The 27,865-nt window shown below is 41.3% G+C and overlaps 2 protein-coding genes across 5 annotated transcripts in view; one reads left to right on the top strand and one right to left on the bottom strand.

The window, feature by feature from the left end:
• Positions 1–5,305: 5,305 nt before the first annotated feature.
• LOC146516164 (tensin-4-like) lies at positions 5,306–24,620 on the top strand. 2 transcript variants are annotated; one of them, XM_085162043.1, is made up of 12 exons: positions 5,306–5,527; positions 7,690–7,943; positions 10,149–10,485; positions 12,719–13,116; positions 13,449–13,580; positions 15,731–15,823; positions 16,275–16,352; positions 19,654–19,704; positions 22,177–22,348; positions 22,456–22,524; positions 22,636–22,665; positions 23,044–24,620. In XM_085162043.1, the coding sequence occupies exons 2-12, from the start codon at positions 7,721–7,723 to the stop codon at positions 23,174–23,176; spliced, it is 1,716 nt and encodes a 571-aa protein (XP_085018169.1). In that variant the 5' UTR covers positions 5,306–5,527; positions 7,690–7,720; the 3' UTR covers positions 23,177–24,620. The 2 variants fall into 2 exon arrangements, with proteins under 2 accessions (XP_085018169.1, XP_085018170.1); XM_085162044.1 differs by having other exon boundaries at positions 5,306–7,943.
• Positions 17,711–27,865, bottom strand: part of krt222 (keratin 222) — a 45,612-nt gene continuing 35,457 nt past the window's right edge. For all 3 annotated transcript variants that reach the window (XM_085162047.1, XM_085162048.1, XM_085162049.1), the window contains one exon: positions 17,711–26,657. In XM_085162047.1, the coding sequence (XP_085018173.1) occupies positions 26,444–26,657 (214 nt within the window). In that variant the 3' untranslated portion in view covers positions 17,711–26,443. The remainder of the gene's footprint in view (positions 26,658–27,865) is intronic.

Here is a 27,865-nt window from a genome sequence, read left to right as displayed (position 1 = left end):
GGTGGGATTTTACATCTTTTAGAAGCTTCTCAAACGTGATCCTGAGCAGAGATCTCATTCCAACTGATTTAACCGATTTATTTATTCAATATCACTGGTTTATTTCCCAATTCTCTCACCCCCCCAAAGAGATTGGGCACTAAGAGAAGTCAGTCTGTAATCCTACAAAAAAAAAAATCTGTGCAAAGAAAATGTTTTATTGTTCTTCTGCTTCTTTTATCTGGAAATGTGCAACCTAATCCCGGTCCAGACTGCAAATACTTAAGTGCTCCTTGTGATTTTAAAACTCGAACAAGTCTTGGTATCACTCAAATCTTCTTCCCAAACTTGATTTTGTGAAATGTTGGATGAAAGAGTTAGATACTGATATTCTAATATTATCAGAAATAGGGATGGGTATCGAAACCTGGTTCTTGTTGAGAACCGGTTCCCATTGTTTCAATTCCTTGGAATTGTTTGCCATTTTTGCAAACGATTCCCTTATTGATTCCAGTCGCCCCGAATGACGTTGCCACGTTGCGGAGCGTCATTTACCTGGCAGGAAACATGGTGCCTAAGCTGCTCAAACGCTCAAAAGTTTAGTTATACTTTACGAGAACGGATGACAACAGGACAACTTGCAATACTTGCAAAGTAGATATTTCATTTAAGGGAGGAAACACTACGAATATGCAAAAGCATTTGCTCACAAAACACGCGATGACCTTAAATGAATGTCGTGTTTTTAATTCCCAACCCAGCAGCAGCGGTAACGGTAATGGGCAGATAAATAATCAACTAACAGTGCATATTATGTTAGCGTGATCTGCCTTATTACAAAACCTGCCATTACTGTGCATTTAGGTGAGTCTGGCTCAGATGCTGGCAGTTCTCACTACAGTCTACCGGTAGCGTCTCCTTTCAGGCCAGGATAGACGAATGTCACCGAGCAGTGACTCAGTTTGTGGTCAAAGGTTTGAACCCATTTGCCACAGCAGATGATTTTCAGTAAGTGAATGTGTTTAATTGTAGGCAGGGACATTACTGGATATTCTTGTGTAATTGCTACAGAATAATTTATGTTATACTTTGTTATTGCTACAGAAGAATATTTATTTTATTATTTTACATTTACAATTTTTTCCTGGGGACCCTGTGACACCCCATTGAAGAGCCGTAGGCTGTGGATCTCTTAAGATGTCACTGTTGTGTTTGTAAGGCCATGTTACTCCTAAATTTCTATCTTGTTCAAAGAGAAGATATAAAACAAAGTTCTAAGCTAATCGACCTTAGTGTTTAAAAAAAAAAGAATCGATAAACAGAATCGAAAATGGAATCGGAATCGTGAAAATCTTATCAATACCCATCCCTAATCAGAAACCTGACTTACAAAATCGATTACTGACAAAGACATTGCAATAACGCGCTATAATCGTTTCCGTTGCGACTGCCCCAGAAAGGGTGGCAGTGTTGCAATTTATGTAAAAAGCAAATTCCATGTTACTGTCGATTCATCGTATCTGTTCGTAAACAGTTTGATCTTCTTGCCCTCAAGCTCCAACTTTTCAAGGGCTATTTTATTACCATTGTGGGCTGTTATAGACCCCCTCGGATAGTAGTGAGACTTCAGTTTCACTTAGTGAGAAACTATCTACTTTAGATTTTAATGAAATTGTGCTGGCCGGAGATTTCAACTGGGACTGGTCGTCCTCTGCCTCAGACAGTTTGAAATTCATGTGTGATTCATATAATCTCACACAACTAATTTACAGCACAACTCGTCCAAATCTTAAATGCCCAGAAAAGTCGTCACTTATTGATTTATTTTTAACTAAAATGCCGTATGAATATTCTCACACTGTGTGGTAGCTGTAGTCAGACAATCGAAGCTCCCAAAAATCAAGGCCACAAATAGCTTTTAAACAAGATTTTAAGCATTTCTGTGAGCAAGCTTTCTTTCATGATTTATGGGACTAAAACTGGAGTAGAATCTACCTGATAACTGATCTTGAGCTGCCATGGAATTATTTTTATGACACTTTTATCAAAATTATAAATAAACATGCGCAAATTTAGAGTAAAATGCAGAAACAACCCTTGGTTTTCTCCTCAGCTCTCCAGTCTACTCAAAAAAAGGGATGCTGCCTGGGCTAAGGCCAGAAAAACTAAATCTGAAGCAGATTGGCTGATTTTTAGACAGCTCAGAAACCGTTCAACTTCCTTAATTAAAAAGGCCAAATCAGAATTCTGTCTTTCAAAATCTACTAAACATTTGAACGATCCTAAAAAATTCTGGAAAATAATAAAATCTTCGTATGGGGACACAACTACAAATGAGATGCCAGCCTTTGTTGTAAAAGACTCCTGCACTTTAACAGAAACGTGACATTCTGGACTGCTTTAATGAGCATTTTGTTTCTTCAGGATCTCTATTTGAATCTTTATATCCCGATTTCCATCCATCCATCCATCCATCTTCATCCGCTTTATCCGAGGCCGGGTCGCGGGGGCGGCAGCCTAAGCAAAAAGGCCCAGACCTCCAGACCTCCCTCTCCCCAGCCACCTCCTCCAGCTTATCCGGGGGAACACCAAGGCGTTCCCAGGCCAGCCGAGAGATATAATCTCTCCAGCGTGACCTCCCGGTGGGACATGCCTGGAACACCTCACCCAGGAGGCGCCCAGGAGGCATCCTTGTCAGATGCCCGAACCACCTCAGCTGGCTCCTTTCGATGTGGAGCAGCAGCGGCTCTACTCTGAGCCCCTCCCGGATGGCTGAACTTCTCACCCTATCTCTAAGGGAGAGGCCAGCCACCCTTCGAAGGAAGCTCATTTCTGCCACTTGTATCCGCGATCTCGTTCTTTCGGTCACTACCCACAGCTCGTGGCCATAGGTGAGGGATTATCCCGATTTAAAACAGCTTAATCAACAGGAGGCTCTCTCTGCAACCACTCAAACTGAATCTGTGGTCCAACCCTTCAGTTTTTCTCCGCTAAATGTTTTTGAGGTCCACAGGGCTTTAAATCTGTTGGATCTAAATAAATCTGCAGGACCAGATCAACTATATCCTTATTTTCTTAAGTTGGCTGCAGATTTTATAGCAGAACCAATAACTTACATATTTAATCTTAGCTTCTCGAACAGTGAGATCCCTGTAATATGGAAATGTTCTCCCTTTGCTGAAAGGAGGTGATCCTTCAGATGTTAATAATTACAGGCCCGGATCTAAATTGTGTGTTCGAGCAAAAGTTCTAGAAAATTTCATTAGTGAACAACTGAAAGACTTTTTGGACAAAAATTCAGTTCTTTCCCAACATCAGTCAGGATTCAGAAAACAACACAGCACAATAACTGCTGTTATTAAAGTGGTTAATGACATCATTGATTTAATGGACTGCAAAAAATCCTGGGCTGCTCTTTTTCTTGACTTGTCAAAGGCTTTTAATACAGTTGACCATGCTATTTTATTACATAGACTAAACAATATTGGTCTATCTGTAAATGCTGTAAGTTGGTTTTTTCAAATTACTTGTCAGCAAGAAAACAGTGTGTCCATGCTGCTGGGTCTTCTTCTTCTTTTCTCCCAAAGGAGCTCCGCAGGGCTCCATATTAGGGCCATTGCTATTTTCTCTTTACATAAACAACCTTTGTGATAATTTCTCAAATGCAGCATTCCATCTTTATGCAGATGATACAATTATTTATTGTTCATCCCCTTCAGTAGCACAAACCCTGCAATTTCTGCAGTCTGCCTTTGATGTCGTTCAGTCCCATTTAACTCAACTTAAGTTGGTGTTAAATCCAGAGAAATCCAAGTTCATGTTATTCTCAAATGGAAAAGAGTTGTTAGCTACGTCTCCTAAGATTAAAACAATTCAAGGAAAATTGAAATGGTCACATCTTACAAGTATCTAGGGATCATTATAGATCAGAATTTGTCATTAAACTAAGTTACTTTTTTAGAAACCAATCCTGTTTCTCCCTCCAAGTGAGAAAACACTTGATTCATGCAACTTTTTTACCTTTATTGGATTATGGTGACCTGCTTTTTATGAATGCACCTGCCCACTACCTAAAGAGGTTGGATACTGTGTACCATTGTGCTTTACGTTTTATTACTGGCTATGGAAATCGTGTACATCATCGTTCTTTGTATGCTGCTGCTAAATGTCCATCTTTGCATATTCGCAGACTCTCCCATTGGTTGATCTTTATCTATAAATCTCTCCTTGAGCTGGTTCATCTTATTTATGTGTTTATATGTGTAAAAATCACAACCAATACAGCCTTCGTTCGAACAAAATCATACAATTGATTGTCCCAAAAATCAGAACAGAATTGTAATAACTGAAATGATCAAAATTGGTTACCTTGGGAGAGTTTAAGTTTAAAGGAACGAGAGAACAACTGTTTTACTGAGTGTGATTGTTTTTAATGTACTCTTAATTTGATCTGTTATTGTATATTTTTCACATGTTGGTATGGGATATTGTATTTGTTTTAAATGTTATGTACGCATGTGGTATGTGTAATTTTGACTTTTGTTACCATGATGCCAGGTCTCTCTTGGAAATGAGATTTTTAACCTGGATAAATAAAGGACTAATAAAAAAAAAAAAAAATTGTTTTTACACAGGACAGACCGCAACATGTTCACAGCTTTAATTCTACAAACAGAGGTTTAAACACGGGGATATCTCAAGGTTTGTTTTAGTAAAAAATAAATAAAAGGAACTATGATCGAGCAACATCCAAAGAACGGCTTTGTAGTGAACGGAAACTGTGTTAAAAACAATAAAACATGTCCACTCATTGTGCTTCTCATGGGCTTGTTTTGATATTTCATGCCCCTCGCCCCCCCCCCCCCCCCACCCCACACACACACACACACACACACACTTATTTGCCTTCAGTGAACTCTGCTCTTGTTTCTAAGGCAACTTTTCATCCAGTCAACATTTGACCTACACCCAGAGCGTCTTTGTTCAGGTTTATCAGATTAGCAAACTATTGCATTCTGTTTTCATTTACACACTAATTTTTATCTTTATCAGTGCGTACTCACAGATAAAGGGGTGTGTTTAATGCAACACACATTCTGACTGTATTCATTTAATAGTTAAAGCAGTCTTGGGTAATAGTGGAGCAATATATTATTGACTATACACCAGGTCACCAGTCTGTTGCAGGGCTACATCAAGCCCTCACATGTACAACTTTTGAAATGTCCATAACATTGTTAAGCTCTATATTAATGCTGGCATCTCCTCACCAAGAGTAACTCTGCATTTTATTGACAAAATTACAAAGAAAAAGGGTGTCTGTTCCAAAGAAACACGAGTGGAAAAAAAAATCCATCCATAAAAATTAGTGCTGGTATGACATCATCACCTGGAGCGGCAGGGAGTCGTGATCCTTGCTGCTGATAGGCTCACTGGGAAGAGGGCTGGGATTTTATTAATAAAAGCATCCAACACTTTGAGTGCAACACACCGCAGAGTCAGACGGTAAGCAGCATCAAGGCAAGGATACTGATCAGAAGATAGCAAGGTAAGAGGACTTTTTTCGTTACTTGTAACAATAAACAGGATATCATCTGCAGCAAAGGTTTGCAACTAACAGCAGCAGGTCCTCATTTTAAGTTCCTTCCTGTTAATTACGAATGCAGACTTAAGTGTTTATTATAGCGCGACATGGCAGGGACACTAAAAGCTACATGAAACCAAATAATCGCAATATTGTGCTCTTGTTTTCTGAGATTAAAAAAACGTATCCAGCTGCTATATGAGCTGTAGTGTATTTCATGCACTGTTTCACAGACTACGTTGGACCTGAGCTGAGCTCTTCATGAGCTGAAAATGTTGTTAATAATCTGAATTTCCCTTAAAAAGAAATAGAAATTCTTTCCACAATGCACATCTCACTCCTTACAAGCTTTTACTGTTTTAGGAAAACATTAGAGTTGCCATGGTAACAGCCACTCACCTGAGTGACTCACTGAGCACCACTCCTTGTCTAAAGTTTAAAAGAGGGAGACAGATGAGCCAATCCTCCCACATATTAGTCAGTGCGGCCCAGGGCGGCTGTGGCTACAATGTAGCTGCTATCACCAGTGTGTGAAAGTGTGGATGACTGGGTGTGTAAAGCACTTTGGGGTCCTTAGGGACTAGTAAAAGCGCTATACAAATACAGGCCGTTTACCATTTACCATATTGCGCAGCCCTTCGTGAGCAGCTATTCATGCTGATGTCAGCAGTGAAACATGCCATTTACTCAGCTCGAGTCACTATTCACCGCGTGCTGTTATAAAAACGATTGAGAAACATGTTGCACGGCGCAGTCCGTAAGAAGAACTGACTCATACTGGGTGCTGCGCTCTAGGACGCACACTGTTTATTTTTTACAGCAACAACAACTTTTTCAGATTAGCCGTCGCTGTAGTCCACGCTGATGTGGACAACCCGCCACAGCTGCCCAACGAATGTTCAGGTTTAACTTTCTGCAGAGTTCCTGAAGCAACTTAGGCTTAGAAGTCATTTTAAAGGAATTTAGGACCACAGTTGAAGATAAAGCAATCACTCCCGGTTATTTAATTTTTCTGGTTCACTGGACCTCTAGCGCTCTGCAAGCTCAACAGTTTCTGAGCATTTTTGCCCTTATTGTCGGTTTATCCTCCTAAAGTGCTGCACCTCTATGGAAATCAAAGTGTCATTACTGGAAACACAGAGAAGTGTGGCGTATAGCAGCCTCTTTAGTGTTTTTTTCTTAACTTCTGCTAGACTGGGGGTTATTTGGCTAGACCCCAAGTGACAAAACCATAAAACAAAACATCCCCAACAAACTGTACTAATGTATGCAGGCTAACTTGTTGGTTCTGGATAACATGTAGAAATTTAGGAGTCCACCTTGAGTTTAATCCAGATCCAGCTTGAATTCGTGCCAAGTTTACATCACTTTCTGCACAACATGAACTACGCCTGGAACCAGTTTCAGCCATGCCTTGGTTAAATCCATGTTGCTGGTTTTGCACTTCTCCAAGTCATATTTTGAAATCTCAAAATATGACTACTGTTGGCTCCATTTTCATTTTCCACTCGTCCACTTCGGGGTCCAAGAGTGCCCGAAGCTCATCTCAGCTGACGTGCGATCAATTATTTCTCAAAGGCTGCATAAGACTTGTTTTTAGAATACTGAATTTAATACTTTAAGACTTTAGGGTCCACGAGAACCCAGGTCTTTGTTTCATAAATGGCACCGGTATCAATAGCAGGATGGAAATCGTACTCCTCCCTCTGTTCTCAAACTGAGCAGTGTCTGTTCCCACCTATTCGGCCTGGAGCCTTCAAAAGCTTCTGAGTCTGCACCAACACTCCCTTTTCAAAGGCCTTTTCAACTCCAGATGTCCTTATACACATTCACAGGGTCATTTTTCTCCACCATTTCCAGTCTTTCTGTATTGCTAATGTCAGCATAGGGCAACAAGTTGCACAGCTTTTGAAATCTTCTGTTAAAAATGCAATTGCTACTTTGCTACTTTCTCCAAAAGCAACACTAAAAAACTCAGGATGGGTACCCATGTGTGGTGCACAGTATCGGGGGGGAAAAGACCTTTTGATGCATCTCTTATACAAAAACAACAATGGCAAGGCTTTCATTTCATTCATGACAGAATAACCGATCTCTCTCCATTGTCTCTCTCTGGCCTTTGGCAGGCACGCACAGAAGACTCTGAGCTCCCCTAACATGATGCCTACAGTTAAAGGCATGGCACACACGATACCCAGTCATGTTCTCAGAGTGGGCCAAACTATTTGCTTGGAACCGTCACAGGAGACAGTCACCCACCATGATGATCCTGATCTCGACATTTCTCTGGAAAATCTCAACCAGTTAATCTTGGAACTGGATCCCACATTTGAACCCATCCAATGCAGCAAAAGTCCCACATGTCTCAGCCCCCCTACAGGTACAGTAAGGCTGTAAACACTTCTCTTGTTCTACCCAATTCAACCTCACATCACTTTATTGCAGATGCATCAAACTCAAACGAGAGACAGTCAAAACCTGCTTGCTGTGTGGGAAACTGAACTTGAAAAATTGTGTGGTTAACAGGTACCATATAGCAACTTTATTGCTCTGAAATCAGTTACGTATAAAAGCCTAAAATTGCCAAGTGCAGTTTCACAGAAAATCTACATCTAATTGACCCCAAAGCCACTTCCCCGTTTTTTTTAAACGATATAATATTCATTTTGAAACCATGCACCAGCAGAAATATAGCAGCAACCTGCGAAGGGTGGAGCTTACTGAGGTCACAAACACTAACCTGACTAGATTAAAACGCCATATTTGATTCAGGCCTTCACGATTCTGATATATATATATATATAGATAGAGATATAGAGATAGATAGATAGAGAGATAGAGACAGATAGATAGAGAGATAGAGATAGATAGAGAGATAGAGACAGATAGATAGAGAGATAGAGATAGATAGATAGATAGATAGAGATAGAGAGATAGAGATAGAGATAGATAGAGAGATAGATAGAGAGATAGAGATAGATAGATAGAGAGATAGAGAGATAGAGATAGATAGATAGATAGATAGAGAGAGATATATAGAGATATAGATAGATAGATAGATAGATAGATAGATAGATAGATAGATAGATAGATAGATAGATAGATAGATAGATAGATAGATAGATAGATAGATAGATAGATAGATAGATAGATAGATAGATAGATAGATAGATAGATAGATAGATAGATAGATAGATATAGAGAGATAGAGATAGATAGCGGAATATAAGGACCAGTATGCTAGGTCCTCCTTAAGTTGACAAGGAAGAGATAAAGAGGGTTTAAAGCTATTTCATTGCACCAAACAGTAATAAGACAATTTCAAAGACACTTCAAGCTCAGAGTGCATCAGCATCAAAAGCAAGTTTAAATATTGCTTTGGTTGCATGTCTCTTAAAATGAGTTCAGCAACTTTTTCAAAGCTATTTTCTCTGCTGCTGTGGATTCAAGCGTGTAAAAACATTGCTTGTTGGTAAAGAAGTCCTCAGTTTCTCATCTCATCATCAACTCTCATCATGTTATCACACTTTCAGCAATAACCTAAAGCAACTTAATGTTGCCTACACATTTGGTACCTACATGTTAAATCTGATTTCTGATCATTTACCTAAATATACTATTGTAGAAAAGCAAATTTTACTTACAAAATTTAAATTTAGAGTGATATGTGGACCAGATATAACATGTAAAGGGCCTGTTTAGCCCTTTTTTATGCTTCAGTCTAACTCTTGAAAGCTCCCAGCTTTCAGAGGTGTTACACAGAGTAAAGCCATAGCCACCCTTGTAAACAAATAGTACAGATAGCCTTGGGCTCTGGAAATTTACCCACCCTTTCTGAGATCGTTTTAATATTTTTATTCATGTTGTAATTGCACCACTTTGTCTTTCCTGGGATTATTGCCCAGACGTGTACCACACCCTGCATGTGTTACAGCTACAGACTGAAAAAGCTCAGCGAGCAGTCACGCACCGGGGTGGAACAACGGTGCCTCATTCAGTCCTGCTTTCATCAGAAAGTGTGCGCAAGAGTCAAAGCATACATACATGTGTGTAAAAATAAATGGGTTTCCTGTTTCTGATCTTTTCTTCAGAGAAGTTTGGTCGTGTGTTTATGAAACTGTCACATGTTCTGAAAAGGTGAATAAGTTTAAAGGAAACCAAGCAGCAGTGTGGAGAAATATCTCCATATTCAGGCAGATTTCGCTCTTTCTGCATGAACATTAGTCATAATTATGCAACTCTGGTTGCAGAAGCCGCTCGTCTGGCATTTACAGACACCGCATGCTATGGCATTTTCTTAAGGGCGTAAATTCTCTGAGTGGTGATCACCACAGTGATCCTGACGAATCAAGAAGTGGCTGAGGCTCCTCCAGGTGGTCTAGCAACAGTACAAATGTGCAACTCAAAGAACAGTCTGTGCAAGCAGGTACCTGCATGACAAAAACACCTGGCAGCGGTGTCCTTACATACACACCAAGCCAGTTCTGCTGATATAAACCAAGCCAACACTGTTTTTTGTTTTTTTTCCTCACCACAATAAACTTTTTCCCCCCCTCATACTAACATCTCACCCTTCCACCCACAGATGCCTCTTGCTCAGATGAAGATTTCTCTGAAGTTGTGCTCATTCCTAGAGGCTGTTCAACCATTTCATCCCCCACAGCGGTCCCCTCGGTGTCCCCGAGTATACCCATCCCCACAAATAACGGCCTCAGATGCAGTCCCCAAGGGACGCTGGTTTTCTCCAGCTCCCCAACGTCCTCTCTGCCCCCGCTGCCATTTGGCAGCGCACCCAGGCGAAACCCCTCACCGAAGAATGACTTTTGCCATGGATCACTGCGGCTGTCACACTCCAACAGAAACAGCACCGCCTCACTCCTCTCCACCTCGACCTGCTCGGACACCAGCTACATCCTTGGCAGGTAAAACTCAGTAAGACATCCCATCATGATACAAATGTCTTCCATTCTGTCCATTTCTCAAAAAAAAATTGTTTTCCCGAGCGCCTTACTCCAAACTTTAACCATCACAGGTAAGAGCCAAACTCCAACTCCAAGTCTCAAACTTCAAGCAGGCCTGAACAAGTTTAAACACAGTTTTACAGCGTTATGCTCAATCCTTTCATAAGTGTTAGGGTTCATTTCTAAACACAAAGTCGAGATTCTCCTTATTTAAAAAAGGGAAAGGGGGGGGGGGGGGGCATGCAGAAACTAACTGTACTTCCCAGTGAAATACACTAGTTTCAAATTTTTACTGAATTTACTATGAAATCAGGACAATTTATGTCCATGTGCACAACATTTCTGACATGAAACAATTTCTGACATGCATCTCTCCCCTGATCTAAACCAGGCCTTTTTATTGTGACTCGTCTTTATTTATTTTTGGTTATTTTTGTCTTTTGGTTTCCTGTGAGAAATGATTTCAATCACCCACTTGAGTTCTTATCACGAAACCTGCAACCCGCAGTCTACATTTTGAACAAGCACAATTACATAAGTGCTCAAGTTTATCCTTACAGCTGTGCGCTTTTAGAATCAATGAGTGTTATAGGTGTACTTTACGAGTGTCTGTTTGTCATGTATTTATAGAGCAACTTAAAACTGTAGCTAGAAAAAATAGGTCAGGTTGCACTAGGCCTAAAATACTGCACAACCTCATGTTCAATTTGTTCCTGCAGCACCAGTTTACATCGCAACAGTCGTCTAAAGGTGCATTTTAATTAGAGGTAAAGACTCAACGACAGTCTTCCATGAGGAAGAACTTAGTGACACTTTTAATAGGAAGGGCTAGAAAAGACTTTTCATGGTTTTTCTTGGCTCAGTCTCCTGCTTTTATTTAGCAGGGCACTATACACAAGCACAGTCTGGATATATCTAAGGCAAAAGGCATTTAACACACAATTCTTTGCTTTTATTTTAGTTTTTACCATTTGATATCCAGTTACCCACTGTAATTTCTTTTGTTCTGAAATAGTTTGAAATATTAAAAAAATAACTTAATCAACAGAAAAGAAGAAAACTGACTTGCATTTCCAAAAACAAAATTGTGTTAAAGAGCTGTTGACTGCATTTGAACTAAGCGGCGCTGTACTTTGGTTTAAAACCACTTTGTGCCTTAATGTAGTGCCGTAAAGCCCCTTTTCCATTAGTACCTACTCGGATTGACTGGTTTTCCATTACAATTTAGTACCTCCAAATGTGATCTTTGTCATGACAACATGTCCAAGCGTCCCACAACTTAATTAAGGGGCGACCGTGGCTCAGGGGGTTGGGAAGCTGTAACCGGAAGGTCGCCGGTTCGATCCCCGGGCTTTCTGTCCTGGTCGTTGTGTCCTTGGGCAAGACACTTTACCCTACTGCCTACTGGTGTTGGCCAGAGGGGCCGATGGCGCGATATGGCAGCCTCGCTTCTGTCAGTCTGCCCCAGGGCAGCTGTGGCTACAACCGTAGCTGCCTCCACCAGTGTGTGAATGTGAGAGTGAATGAATAGTGGAATTGTAAAGCGCTTTGGGTGCCTTGAAAAGCGCTATATAAATCCAATCCATTATTATTATTATTATAATTAATACGCAGCACGAACGCTACAACAAAGGTGGACAAGAATAAACCTGCTGCTCGGTCTGTGGATTTTTGTCAGACTTGGGGATCACCGAGTTGTTTTTTGTTGCCATTTCCCAGTTGTCGGGTTTCAAAAATGCCGGTTTTGATTTCCGTGAACAAAACACTCTCATGACTCGTAGAGTGATGCTACTGACCAGCCAATCGGTGGAATGCCGTCGATGACGTCACATTTTAGTACCTGCTCGGATTGCTTGGAACCCCGGCCAAGCAGGTACTAAAAAAGTACCTGGTAACAGGTGAAAACTGTGCCTAGTCAAGCCCAGTAGGTAATAATGGAAAAGGGGCTTAAGTGACTAGAACCTCAATTTAACCATGTTAGTCATTAAGAAGACCTTTTCATTCACAAAGTGAGGTAAGCCTCTTGAAGAGGTTTGCTTCTGCACAGGATAGTTACAAAAACTAAAACATATGTTTTTTGTTAAAGTCTTTGTTCCTTTAATTATAGTTATCCTTCTAGAGGGAATTAAAATTTTCAAAAATGTCTCACTGCAAAAGACCAACATTATTTTTCCTCCTTTTTCTTTCCTCATAGTAACCTCTCCTTAGCCGGTGAAGATGCCGATTTTCCAGAGTCCATGCTACCCGGCTCCTTTAGCGACGATTCCAGGATGAAGCCATGTAATAACAGGCGAAGCCTGGAGAAGCCCTTGATGACAAAGCGAGGACATTTACAGGAAGTGAACAGCAGAAGAGCAAAGAACGGCCCAGTCTCAGGGTCACTGACCGATATTCCCGTACTGTTAGTCAACGGTGCACCTCAACAGGATCTGCACAGCCCTGAACCACAGATCGAGGTACTCCAGAGGAACCTTGTGTCAAAACCAACATATTCCAGCTCTCAAGCCCGTTTTAACGGCAGCCAGCCATCGATGAAATTTGTCATGGATACGTCAAAGTTTTGGTTCCGTCCACACATCAGCAGAGCAGAAGGTGAGACCCAAGCAAACATCACACGAAGACCTTACAGTAAAAGCACTAAATTCACAGTGGATTCGTTTGAGGAGGTCTCAAAAGTATTTCATTTCACAGTCCTGCTTAAAGCAGAAAATGTTGATGCAATTCAGCATGAAAGCATTCACCACAACGTTAAACACATTCAATGCCCCCCGGTGCTTTTCCATCAATGGGAATCTTCTCGAAAGCTTTGTTCAAACTCTGAAAGTGTGCCATCAAGCTAAAGCGATCAATAAGTGTTTTTCTTGAGTAATAAAACACACGTTGTTGCATTTTTCTGAGCATTTTTGATGTCTTATTCATTCTAGCTGAAGCTCTGGTAAAAGACAAGGAAGCAGGAACCTTTGTGGTGAGAGACAGCACCTCCTACAGAGGCAGCTTTGGTTTGGCCATGAAGGTAGATCAAACGCCCACCAGCTGTACTGCTGCTGCCTATCCAGGTAAGCTCACTAGTAAGAGCAGTGGCCTGACCTCAGTTTCAAAAGCAGAAATCAGTCAGATCCAGGAAACAGAAGATCTTAAAGCCACAAAAAACACAACTGCACACACAAAGCATGAACACAGCGTAGCGTAGCGCTGTTGTTGTTACTCATACATAACACAGACGGTGTATAAAGATCTCTAATTTGACATAAATGCTCTGGTCTATACCAGAGCCCTGCAGCGAATGCCTTACCCAACTCTGCTGACGACATCAAGCTATCTGTGGCGTGCTAGCACGCAGCGCTGTCATTTTTTCCTACCACAGTGTACCTTGTGTAAACACAAAAGAAAACCAGCTGTTTACGGCACTGTAAGCAGTCGATGAGGGAAAAAAAGGACCTCACTCACGAAACACTTTTGAGGCTTGCCTCGTTTGTAGATTTGTACGTTTTCATCCCTTTCAGGAATGCGGGATATGTGAGCGTTGGTCAAGCTCTGAGCCCACTCCATCCATCGAATTAATCCCTACATCACGGGCAATCCAGCAACATGTTTTTCTATTTAGCATGGTTTTCTTTAGCAGAACATTATATAATAACGCCTCTTTTATTTAAACCAGCCACAAAAACGTAAGGCTATAAAATGGAACTAAAAACACTAATTAACTCAATGAGACCAAACAGTTTAAGCTAAAGTTATAAATCCTTCACATACAGACATTTAACGGCTGCCTGTTCTGCTGCTTACAGCATCAATCTATCCTTAACTCTGGCCTCAGTGCAGTCCCTCAGTTTACCCTTTTATCATAAATGAATCATTTAGCTCCTCTCCCTTTAAATGAACTTTCACCTGATTGGTTGCTCCGTACAAACAGAAGGTTCAAACAGCAGGTGGATGAATATCTGCTCTCAATGTGAGCTTTCCGCTCCCAGAGATTACCGAACAAAACTTCTGCCAGTTTAAGATGAGCAACCAACACTGTAATAGTCTATTTGTCATTCTTTTCTGACTGACAGCGTCATGTGCATGCTGATAATCACCTAGCCCCCCAAAAAAGTGAGGAACAAAAGAAGAGAGTGCATGCCCTGAAACCTCGCGGCACTGCTCGTGAGGACGGCCAATAAATTAGGCTGTAAAGCTCTGCGACTCTATTTTACCGACAGACCGGCACTAGTCAGTCCTTAGGGGGAAAAACGTAGGACAGGACGACAACATCAGATCGTTGATGGCCTCGTTTGTGTGTTTATGGTGGCCTTGTGAGTCAGAATGAATTTTAAATTAAAGTAAATTAACTCCCTGATCACAGCAAATGACAGGAGACAACTATCTAAAAACTCTACATTTATTAAATTAATTTATCTGGGCTGTATGGAGGCAAAACGCACTGAATGAATGGCAGCACTTTACTTATTACAGCAGCAACATAATGTTTTTTGAAAGCTTTATGTACCCTGCATCTCTCACATTTAGAAATTCAATTCAATTCAATTCAATTTTATTTATATAGCGCCAAATCACAACAAAAGTCGCCTCAAGGCGCTTCATAGATACAGAGAAAAACCCAACAATCATATGACCCCCTATGAGCAAGCACTTTGGCGACAGTGGGAAGGAAAAACTCCCTTTTAACAGGAAGAAACCTCCGGCAGAACCAGGCTCAGGGAGGGGCGGGGCCATCTGCTGTGATTGGTTGGGGTGAGAGAAGGAAGACAGGATAAAGACATGCTGTGGAAGAGAGACAGAGCTTAATAACAGATATGATTCAATGCAGAGAGGTCTGTTAATACATAGTGAGTGAGAATCACTGCCATCCAGCGCCATTAGTAACTAATGCCTCTTTTCCATCATTGTGGTCTCAGTGCTGTGCAGAGGCGGCTCTGCCTCAGCGCCTTTTAAGAACAAGCTCACATTTCGAAAGGTTTGGGAATCCTGTGCAGCAGCGCTCGCTGAAGCCGGGTGAAAGAATTCGTAGGTTACATTCGCCAATCGCCGATGAACATCTTGCGGTGCCACACAGCCACTGACGTCAACACGAGCAATTATGTGGTTCTGTGTCTTCTTTTTTGAAGAAAAGGGTTATTCCAGTGCTTCTTCATCACATTGCCTTCATATATTGTTCGTTCTGTGTGCATTTCATTCTCTGACATTTGTCCTTTTGTCAAAACAGGGGAAAGCAGCTCTGACCTTATCAGACACTTCCTCATTGAATCATCAGCCAAAGGCGTGCGCATTAAAGGCTCTTCTCAGGAACCCTACTTCGGTGAGTCGAGTTATCAGTTTCATACCCGCCGAGAATTCGCTCGTCTGTTTAAAAAGCGAGTGCTGCTCTGACTCAGAGATCTCTCGCCTCCTGGGATGTGGGTGGGCGTGAGTGCCATGGATCTTACCCTTGAGCATTAGTACAAAGGGTGTGTATTCTCACACCCAAAGAACCTTTCTTATCAGTAGTGTGGGTCACTGGTTTGTAATCAGACACCCATGGGCACGTACTGATATGTCTGTTGCAACAGATATGTAACGTTACAGTAATGTTGTCACTGAAATATGGAAAAGCAGTCATCATAGCAGCAGAAGGATTTCTACTGTAGTGAGTCTCTGTGTCATAACAAAACTCTGTAGGTTGTACAAACTTTATTGTTCTTGAAATAGCCAATCAGAAAGTTGCTTATCTGTACTCAGCTGGAGCTGTGATTTGCTTTGTGTCTTTGCAGGGAGTCTCTCTGCCCTGGTGTACCAGCACACCATTTCTGCGTACGCCTTACCCTGCAGATTACGCCTCTACTGCAACGGTAACTGAGCCTTTGTTATTACTGCACACACTACACCAGGGGTGGGCAACTCCAGGCCTTGAGGGCCGGTGTCCTGCAGGTTTTAGATGTATCCTTGTTCCAACACAGGTGATTCAAATGGCTAAATGACCTCCTCAACATGTCTTATCAGCTGTGTCCCAAATCGTAGGCTGCATCCTCCAGAAGCCGCATTTGAAGGCTGATTACGTCACAGCCAGGCGACGAAGGCTGTCCCAATTCGTCGACTCCTTCAAATGCGGCAGACAAATGTGTCCTTCATTTCCCCGAATTTGAAGGATGGGTCGGGTGTGTCCTTCGTGGCCCACCATATCCCAGAATTCATAGCGCAGCCCAGCCAAATTTCAGCTGCCAACAATGGCGGCCGCTACTAAGTTTTAAAATTACTCTTACTAATCTTTCTGGGTCACGAAATAAACTTTTAACATATTTTAAGGCGAGAAAGTAGCTGTGTAAATTACAAATATATGCTCGGTTTATCAAGACATCGCATATTTGCAAAAGTGTGCCGACGTTTTCGGAGACGTCTGTTACCCACCAGCTCGATAGCAAGCCGGGGGGTTCAATGGTCACTCCAGCCGGTGAGAGCAGCGGACCCCCGGCTTCATTGTTTTCAGACCCCCGCTCTTTCGCTACTCAGGTTAAACATGATATATAAGTCACTCAGATAACTTAAAAATGTAATTGTTTGCCTTTTTTTGGTGTTTTATTTGTTCTGGAGTAAATCGGTTTGGCTGAGATCAAAGTTATTAAATTATTAGATTAAATAAAACTTTATTAATCCATCGGGTGGGTTCCTCCGGGATTTTCACACAGCTGAATAAACGTTAAACAGAAGTGTGAGACGGTTGAGAATTTTCGCCAGTGTCCTGTTATATTTTAGATAGCAAGGAGCAGACGGCGAGTTTATTAAACTCCACCGACACACCGGTGACGCAAATCTGAAGGCTGGACCGTCCCATTTCACAGCCTCGCACTTCCGGCCTTTTCGGTCTTCGGTCTTCGAAGGACCCGGCCCACGTAGACCGCGAAGGCCGGGTCCTCCGAAGGATGCAGCCGACGTTTTGGGACACAGCTATCGTTCTCCAGAGGAATGGTAACGAACTAATCATTTGATTCAGGTGTGTTGACCCAGGGTGAGATCTAAAACCTGCAGGAGACCGGCACTTAACTTTTTTAGTGCTGAGACTTAATAAAGACTAAATAATAAAAGTAATCTTCATGTTTGAAAACTATCAGACTGCCATAAACCTGCATCCTTTCCAAAGTTTGCAAACAATATTGGTTCATAAACATTAAAATAATGGAGTTGTGTATTTCTAAAGGGGCTTTCTTTGACCTTTAACATATTTCATTCAATATAATGAATCGACTGTAAAGGACAACTGCTGGGCCCTGAGAGCGACAGATACCTGCTGTGTGCTGCAGAAAGAGACTATGTGAGAGACAAAAGCAGCTGTAGACAACCATTCATACTATATAAAGATATTTTTGAATGAAGGCTTAATTTCAGTCCTATTAGCTCGAGCTGAACTTAACGGTGATTGAGTCTGAGCTTTTAGGAAAGGGTTAAAAAGAACTGCTGGGAATTAAGCTTTTTAAGCCAAATGTAACCGTTATTAAAACTTGCTTACTTTCCAGCCCTACTTTAAAGTCAAAGTCAAATTTATTTATATAGCAGATTTTAAAACAACAACTGTTGACCAAAGTGCTGTAAGAGATAAAAACACAGGAAGACATGACAACATTTAAGAAAAGAAGCATAAAATAGGTACATTTGAGTAAGAAGCAATACAAATAGAAGTAGTCTGATCTCATTCTGAGTTAAAAGCCAAGGAATAAAAGTGGGTTCTCAATCAGGTTTTGAAAGTGTCTAATGTTGGGGAGGTCCTGATGTGAAGAGGCAGTTTGTTCCACAGTCTAGGAGCAGTCGCACCAAGGCCTGATCGCCTCTGTGCTTTAATCTGGACCTCAGAAAAGCCAGGAGTTTGTTCTGCAGACCTCAGTGACTTTGAAGAAGTGTACTGGTTCAAAAGATCAGAAAAGGTATGAAGGTGCTAATTCCTGCAATGCCTTAAAACAAATAAAATCTTAAAGACAATTCAGAAACTGACGTAGAAACTGTGCTGCAGCGTTTTAGACCAGCTGCAGTTGGCTAACCGATGACAGACTGACACCTGACCAATACTCAATAATAATACAATAATACTTTAAATTGTCATAGACCAAAAAACATCCTGCTTTATGTAGTACACAGGGTCAAAGGTGGTGGTGCAACTCTGCCGGTTGCAAAAAACCTTCTTGTCCTAAAGAGGTCTGTTGGAAAACATCACTGCTTCCTTCACTCTTTGAACTCAGTAAACATTTTCTAAATGACTGTATGGGCTCAACCTGTAGTTTCAGGTAATACTGAATAAAATATTTAGTTCATTTTGTAAATTATGATCATCATCAGTCACAAAGGAGGGTTCTCCAGGATATACCTATTGGCTAATAACCTGTCAATCACAAGATACAATTCAATGAGTGAGCAATGTCCTCGGTCAGCTCCAAGCCACACTTCATATGTGGTGCTGACAACCAAAATTACCCTTTCGACCAATCAAAATGATGGACACAAACCAATGAGTGGCATCACTGAGGTCATGACCATCCTTTAGATATAGTCGATTGTGTTTTTCTGTCTGCGTCAAAGATAACGAGGTAGGAAGGTGTCCTCGCTCAGACGCTTGGCCTTTCTCGCAGCAGGGCTACTTTCCAAACCAAATTCTAACAACTAAAACTATTTTGGAAAGACGATAAAAGCCAAACTAAATGAGAATGTTTCTTCAAATTATGGATTGTCGGGTTATCTTTCTCACGTCAGAGACAAAAAGCAGGAACAGATCCTAACAGAGTGCGGCTCCAGCGACCACAAGCTGGCAACTGAAAAAAGGAAGAAACAGTAATGCAGGGAAACCAGAGTCTGCTAATGTGCCGGCAATGAGCAGAAAACTGAAACATGACACTAAAACAGATCTTTACTTGAACAAGTTCTATTGTGCTTTAATGCCACATTAAAAAAAAAAAAAAAAAAAAAAAGCAGAAATATTCCCAGCAGAAGAAGAACAGGAACAACTTGCTGCTCAGTATTCAACATCAGGGACAGACACCACGAACACGGGAAAAAACATTAATGTTGAATCAACTGAAAGTGTCATTTCTAAGTCATTTGGTGTTACTGTTGAGCCAGTGAAGCCCCTCAAATTCAAATAAAAAACTCAAATCTTATTTGTCTACACAGACCTGAGATCAGCAGACGAGAGAGCACCTTCAGAGGACGACAACAAAATAGGTGAGTCCATGTAACACCCCAACAACTGACTCAGTTTGGGCATTTTTAGATAAGCAGTACCGGCCTGTACAGGACCTGGCCTGGTCCAGAGTCCAGGATTTGGGGAATTTTTGGGAGACTTCTTTGCCTTTACCAAAATAAAGACAAACTGGACATTTTCTGTCAGATCACAATATTAAAGGTATTAAAAAGTGGACATTTTCTAAGCAGCGAACACTGATGATAAGTTATGATTTAAGCTATGATTAAATACATAATTTTGCACCAACACTCCAAAAACTAGGACAGGGTTAACTTAAAATGAAGCTAATAGAAACACAGGTTAGTGTGACCTAATATAGCGCAGCTGCAGGTTTCCTTCTGTTCGCCACAAAGCTGTACCTGTGCTTCAGCACAGCCAGGGTCAGAGTTAAACTCCAACTAATTAAACTCTAAAATAAGCAGTAACAGGAGTCTGACCAACAGTTCTGATAGAGTTAAGAAACCAACAACAATTAACCCCCTTGCATTCATGCCTTTTCCTGTCTTGCGGTTATAAACACTACTGTTCTGCTCTGCAGCCAAGCAGGAAATGCTGATAGTACCGTGTCCCACCGACTTGATATCTGAGGTTTGCTCACGAACATCGAAAGCCTGGTTTGAGGGTTTGCACATCGCTTTTATCTGCAAAATATAAAGTGTTGCTTTTACCTGCACCCCTGTTTTCATGTGCATTGACTTCCTGAGCAAACAGCGTGACTGACTGTCAGGCAGTTTGACTTGCCACAGCCGTGAAGCCTCTCACAGGTGGTAATAAAACCTCTTCTCGGTAAAGAGCTACGGCGTTAGAGATGCTGCTGATTTCACGCCACAGCCACGTGTTGCTTCATCAGTGAGAGGTCAAAGACCGAACTTTTCTTTTAAAGTCTGAAAAAGTCAGGATATTATTAAATACACGTACCGTCGTCCTGAACGCCTTTCCACATTCCTCAAAGTCTCCTTTCACTAAGTGGGAGAAAAATGTTCAGGCTTTGAAACATTCCTGCTGTTTCGGTCCACTCAACCAGGCAGGCAGCCATCTTTGTTTCGACACAGATAAATGGAGGACAAAGTATCCCAAAATTTTATTTACTTCGGTGAAATACTGAGAGATTTCTCAACAGAAAAATAAATAAACAAAGTGAAAATATATAATCCTCCAAAGCAACAAGACAAACTTACATTTTACAGAAACTGAATCAGAAGAATATTTTTATTACTTCAAAGCAAAAAGGAAGTATGGACTGAAACACAACATATTTTGTAAAAGTGGTTAGCACTGTCGCTACCCGATCCGTACCGGAAACCCGATCGGTACCCCGCATGCGCAAATCTTACGTCACTTCCTCTCTTTGCCAACATTGCGACGTTCAATATATTTAAATGACACGGTTAGCCCCCAGTTAGCTCCTAGCGTTTCTCAACAGCTTCCTCTCCTTTTCGACTACCGAAACATTTAAACAATGGATAATCCGCAACAAATTTTTCTCCTCCTTTTCTCCTCAACAGAGAGCGTCCCCCGATTGAACAACAGCGCCGTAAAATAAGAAGAATGGTGCCTAATGACAGAGTTAATAATACAGACTTTATAATGTGTCACGTGAAGATTCAGCAGCCAGATGAAGTGTTTACTGGCAATTGACAGTGATAGCGGACATCATCATCACTATTCCAACAATCCTCTCCACACAGACAAGCATAAACACACTTGATTATCACTAAATCAAATTTAACACACGTTTGTAATGACGCTAATTCAGTTTACAATAGGGTTCATTCGCTCAGTCAGCGGGTGGCGGTATCCTCGTACACTGGGTAGTACACTGCCATTAAACGAACAGAAGAAGAAGAAAACCCCTGCACATGCGCGGTATGGATCAAGTAGACCCGATTTGTACGGTTTGTAACGCTGCTAGGAACATGCCAAAGCAGCAGGTGGCGCTATATTCCTAATCGTGTAGAAATGTTGGCCAATCAGAAGTCTAGAAGCCTCGGTGGGAAATAGTAAACAAAGCTGGGGCATAGAAGCAGAACCGAGTGGTATGTGTGGAGGGACAGTAACTGTGTGTGTATATGTAAGCATTTAAACACTGCAGAGAGTACAAGTAACAGTAACAGTATTTTAGAAATTCATTTCACTGAAACAATAACGTGGCGCACAGTGTGACGTCAAAAAAGGCGCACATCTTTGACGCTGCGTTTTCTCAGTTTTTCTCCACACGTAAATGCAAAAAGGGAGTTTTAGAAAATATCCACCCTGGCCGGAGTTTTTAGAAATCTCCGTTTTCAGTGACCGAAAACGCCGTTTACATGTGGACGAAAGGTGAAAACGCATAGAAAAATCTGCGTTTTCAAAAATACCCGGGTACGTGTGGACATAGTCTCCCAGTGTCAGAGTCGAAACAACCCCTCATCTCTATGTTTAACAAGTGTGTTCGTTTGTCTTGTCAACAGCCTCCAACTTTGTCTACCTTAACGCCATCCCCACTGAGATGCTGACGGGCCCCTGTGCAGTGCAAAGGGCGGTGTCCTCAACACTCGAGAAGGCTCCGGGTTCCTTCACACCAACCATAGTCAACATGAAAGTGTCTCTGAAGGGTGTCACTCTCACAGACATCAACAGGAAGTAAGAAAACACATGAAATCAACGCGTTGCTGAGATTTTATGCGCTGCCGTGCTGTTTAGGTGTGGTCTGTGTGTGACACTGGGTCAAGACTCATCGTTTCTTGCAGGCTCTTCTTCAGGCGCCATTACCCCGCTCACATGCTGAGCTACGGTGGTGAAGATCCAGACGATCGAGTGTGAGTATGCACGACGTGAGCTGCGAGCGCAGACGTCAGAGATCATCTCCACTGATGTTAATCAATGTGTTTCATTTCTAATCTGAACATTTGTCTGTCTTATACTCACAGGTGGACGAGAGGTTCAAGTTTTGGTGCAAGGTAATCTGAACTTCAAGTCTAAACAGGGGACCTGTTCTGTTCATTTGCACATTTTAGCTGTATTAGTGTAGCTTTGCATCAGCAGCTGCTCAAAATAATCCTTCTTTATCTTACACTGTGTCTTGCTGCAGGAACTCAGTTCATCCTCTTTCTGAAATAAGGTGTTTCAGTCAGCTCCTCCCTTTTAAGCCGGCCTTTTTCTTATTGGCTGCCCCTCATAAATCAATTGTTTGAATAGGATGTGGGTGGGGCTTCTATCAATACTACTTAGAACAATATGTTTGACAGTAAATAATGAAAAGCAGAAGAGGTCCCTTTCAAAAATATCTTCATCTTGGGGTGCAGATGAATCTGACTCATGTTTCTTTGTGCTGACAGGTTGTTTGGCTTTGTGGCAAAGGGCATTGAAGCCGGTATGGAGAATGTTTGTCACGTATTTGCAGAATATGACACCCTGCAGCCCCACAGCGAAGTCATCAAGGTGATTCAGGCAGCTGTATCCAAGTCATAAACATGCAAACCCAGAGACGGCGTGATACATCTTCAAGACTCCTGCTTACACTTTCTGTTTAACACTGTGCTCTTCTACAAATAACCTCTGCAGTGTGGCGGTCACAGGAAGTGTCGCTACTGCTTTGGAGAAAACTGGACAAGTTTGTGTTTCTGCTGAATTGCAAGAAAAACCTGATTTAGGTTCCGGCGTCTGATCAGATGATAAAAATCATATTAAATGATATATGAGTGAAAAACTAGGATATAGTGGACTGCACCTATAGCATATGATTGTAAATGAATGAGGCGCCATAGTTTGAATATCATCCAATCAGCTTGTAAAAGTAAAACAAAGCCAACTATTTCTTTTAAGACTGCTGAGAGAACAGTTTTAGAACAGAAGCCCTTTTCATTATCTGATGCATCGAAATATAGCGATGCGGTAATTAAAAGTTTGAAGGTGAAAAGACTTGAAGAGAAACAAATGAACCCTGGTTGGTCAGTTCATTTCAAACTCTGCAGCTACCCCTGAATGTATTTATTACACTGCGATGCACTGTAAAAACTTTATTCTCTGTATATTCGTGTTTTTTTAAATTTTTCTTTTTCATGATGAAAAATAAACATTTTTAACGATTCATATGTTAATAGTGTGTGTGAAATAATAAAGAAGAAGCAGCTTTATTTTGGACGTGACAGAAAACACAACAGTCTGCACATATTTCTCTGTTTTATTTGAAATGATAAATCTTTAGATAAAAGCATAATGCTTCATTCTGAGCTCTCAAAATGAAGAGTGTGCTTCCTGAAGCAAAGCAAAACCAAGTACAGAACTGCATAGGTAATTTTTTTAAATATTCTCAACATATTTTAAGGGACCCAAATGCAAAGCTCAGCGGTCCGCTTCTTTTATATTTATTTATCTTTGGTGCCAACTCAAAAGAAAGCATAAAAACTTGAGTCTAAGGTGCAACAGGACGTGTTACAGGACCGAGTGGAGCACTGAGAACACACTGCAGTGGTAACTATTTACAAACACTGCCCTCCTCTGGTTAAGACGGGGAATCTAAATTCTCACTGCTGTTTAGTTCACAGTGAGTATCACACAATAACGCCATAGCAATATATATTATTGTATTTATTTTTAAATCCCCACACAGAGGATTAACCGCAATGACAAAAGACCCTCAGAGTAAAACAAACTCTTCTTTCAGTGCTGTGAGTGTCTGCAGTGCAAAGCAGGAAGGGACTGTATGAAAATTAGCGGACACGGAGCAAAGTTTAAAAGCAAAGTTTAAGACACTCATCTACACATTTGATGTTACATGTACCTGAAATCGTCAGAGATGGTTATAATGTGGAAATTGAAGTAAGTTGCGCTGAAATGTGGCCTGCTATTGCGCGTGATCTGTAGTTGCGTGAACTTGTTTGAACTGTGTTGTTAAAGTATCTGCTGCTGTCTTTTATTGGGATAAATAAAGGATGTCATTTAAAAATGTATATAGATCTATTAGATTAGTTAGAATGATTTTTCCATCAACCTTTTTTTTTCTTTTTACATTTTTTAATTAATTTTTAAAAATCAATCTGATCTGTGCAGGACTCCGCCTTTCAGGATGACCTCCTGAATCGTGGCACATTTGCAAACAAGCTTTTTTGACCCCCGTCTCAGTGCTGGAATCCCAAACATTCTGTTTCCATCTGTTCTCTTTCACCTCAGAGTCATCCTCACTACAGACTCCTCTCACCTGAAACCCAAAGGTGACCTGGTCTTTCTGTTTTTGCCCCACACAGTCTGGACCCGTCTGATATGTCCAACAATTGTTAAATCGGTTCTATTTGATGATCTCTTATTATTTTTTAAACTCATTTTTTAAATCATCAATTTTGATTTGTGGGTTTTTTATTCTTTTTATATTTTTCCTGTCGCTGTTTTATTCGCTACCTTTTGATTTCTCACCTGATCACCTGCACTTCCTGCTCAGTACTGCCACTAACGCATCCATTTTTACACACAGAATAAATAAAAGCACTTTGGGACTGCCCATAAAGAACTGGGCTGTTCATTTGGTCTTCACACCTTTGGGTCAACTTCTGTTTTTTTCAAGTGTGCTGCACGGTTAAAGGTTACCTGATGGGACTGGATGTCCATCTACTAACCATCCAGTGTTAACGAATATCGGCTGGTTAATAGACGTAGGTTTAGCTCTCAGATGGCCCTCCTAAAAATCTGATTAGCACACAGGTTAAACTAATTGGTACCTAATGCAGGAGAAACATTTGAAAGCCATCACAGTGATTCTTTCGTCCATCATGTGACTTTCAGTAGAAGTTTTCCTTCTCAGATTTTTTCTTTTGCACTTTGTAAACTCTATTTATAAAGGTGCTCTTTAAATTACACTTTGATTGCATTTTTATTTCAGTCAGAATAATATCAGGCAGCTTCTTTGGTCAAGTTTTTTTGAAAAATGGTGCGAATTGCACTTTTGTAACAGATAAAATTTTCTCCCAGTGCAGAAACCTCACAGTGGAAGGATTAAAGACTAACACTGTCTTCTAAATTAAATGTTAATGATCTGATGGGAAAATAACTTCCACGTGGTCACCGATGCACATATCAAAAGGGAAAATGGCAAATTTCCCAAATTCTTCCATCAATTTTCCAATTCTGATCTATTTATTGATGTTTTTACACACGTTTTGCTCTGCTCTGAGATGCAGACTGGAACGATTCTGCGACATTGACAAATTTTATATGTCGTCCCTACAAAAAAACAAATAAAAAACAAAACTTTGTAATTTTCATACAGCCCCTCACAGAAAATCTACCAAAACATGAAAATCCACTCTTAGGTAGTTCACAGCAGCTCTCAGTGCTGTGTCTCCATCCAAGTCTACCTGTGCTCTCAGCTTCCTGTACCAGGTGCTAATCAGGGTTAAATGCTGTAGTTAAGCAGAGTCATTGTTATGATGTTTTTAATCCAGTGAAACCTAACAGAAAGTGTTCAAAGACAGCTTTTCTTCATCTAAAATGATGACGCAGAAATATGTTTTACATATTAAATACTTATCCTCTGTGAAGTAATGACTGTAAGTCTCTCTGACACTATAAAAATGGTCACCACAAAAGCCTGATGGTTAATGATCATCCTGTCAAAGATGAGATCTGATGGGAGCTCATCAGCTAAAATTCAGATTAAGCACGATGGTGACGGGTGGTAACGTGCCCAAATGTTATTTCTGTTACCGCGAACCGGCGTCAGCTCGGTGACCGACGGTGACCGAGTTACTGCGTGATGGTCGGGATGCTGCGGGATCTCTTCATGATGAGACGCACCTCCACGTCGGGGAGGCTGTCCTGTTTAGTTTGGGCGCACCCCTCGTCCGCCGCGGCCATGTGCAGGTCGAAGCGCAGCGACACGGACTTCTTCCTCAGCTTGGGATTCCCCCTGAAGAAGGAGCCCTCCCACTGCTTTATCACCTTATCAATCTTCTCTGTCCTGGTGAGAGACGTTGGAGATGTTGGTAATAAACGGCGAATATGCAAACTGTAAACAGATTCTGTGAAAAACATTATCGGGCTCTTTACGTTTCTTTTGTTTGTGCAATGACTCGTCTTCTCTTTGAATTTGAAAATCTGTCTTTTCATCTAAGTGTCATTCATTCATTCTCTTCCTTGCTGAGACAGATAGAGACTGCAGGGGGCAGCGACGGAGAGCGCTGATGCTAAAATGTGCTGAGCTTGAATTGCCCTAGATGTGGCCTTTGATAAGTCATGATGTGAAACATAAAGAAGATGCGCCCTCACTCTGTATTTTAATCATGATATAACACATCATTTTGTATCCTCATCAAACTATTTTTGAATGTTTGACACAGTCAATCAGCTTTCCATTGATTTACAGTGACCCTTCCTTTTAAAGAGACAAGTAGACCCAAGCCGTCAGCGAACTGCTCTGAAACTGCACAACAGAGCCTCTGGATCCTCTCATGCTAAGGGTTCTTTGGGGTTTCCTTTAATTTGTCTGCACATTCATAATGACACAACTGTCTGGGAGGGAGGGAGGGAGAGAGAGAGAGACCTTGCCTCAGCCCACTACTGCACTTTAAAGTGTGTCACAGCTGAAACAGGGTCAACTAACAGAGTGGTAGAAAAGTGAAACACAGAGGTTGCACATTTATGTGTGTTTGTTTTGGTTTGTTTTTGTGTCGGATGGTTTCCAAAGTGGGTTTCAGTTTAATCTTTAATATTTTAACATGTCAGTTTTATTTAGTTTTGATGGTTTAATCGTTTCTGTCGTTTTAGCTTATTAAAATATGGGCTTTACGTTCGGGGGTAGACTCAAAAAATTCAGAATGCATATTAAGGGAGGAGGTGGAGGTGGTCAACAAGTACAAGTACCTCGGGCTGTGGGTGGACAACAAACTGGACTGGTCATGCAACACAGAGCACCTGTACAAAAAAGCCCAAAGCCGACTGTACTTCCTCAGGAGGCTGAGGTCTCTTAACATCTGCAGGAAGCTCCTGAGGATGTTTTATCAGTCGGTGGTTGCTGGAGTACTTTTCTGTGCTGTGGTGTGCTGGGGGAGCAGCACAGCAAAGAAGGACTCATCCAGGCTGGAGAAACTGATCAGGAAGGCTGGCTCTGTGGTCGGCATGAAGCTGGACACTCTGGTGTCAGTGGCAGAGAAAAGGACACTAAAGAAA

The sequence above is a fragment of the Neolamprologus multifasciatus genome, chromosome 6, assembly GCF_963576455.1.
Source record: "Neolamprologus multifasciatus chromosome 6, fNeoMul1.2, whole genome shotgun sequence".
NCBI classification, from domain to species: Eukaryota; Metazoa; Chordata; class Actinopteri; order Cichliformes; family Cichlidae; genus Neolamprologus; species Neolamprologus multifasciatus.
This window is presented reverse-complemented; position numbering and strand designations above follow the sequence as displayed.

Bases quoted from the DNA above. Each gene is read 5' to 3' on its own strand.
- LOC146516164 (XM_085162043.1), top strand. From the start codon at position 7,721: ATGATGCCTACAGTTAAAGGCATGGCACACACGATACCCAGTCATGTT. The intron at 15,824-16,274 runs GTGAGTCGAGTT...GTGTCTTTGCAG, and splicing joins TTCTCAGGAACCCTACTTCG to GGAGTCTCTCTGCCCTGGTG. The intron at 22,349-22,455 runs GTAAGAAAACAC...CGTTTCTTGCAG, and splicing joins CTCACAGACATCAACAGGAA to GCTCTTCTTCAGGCGCCATT.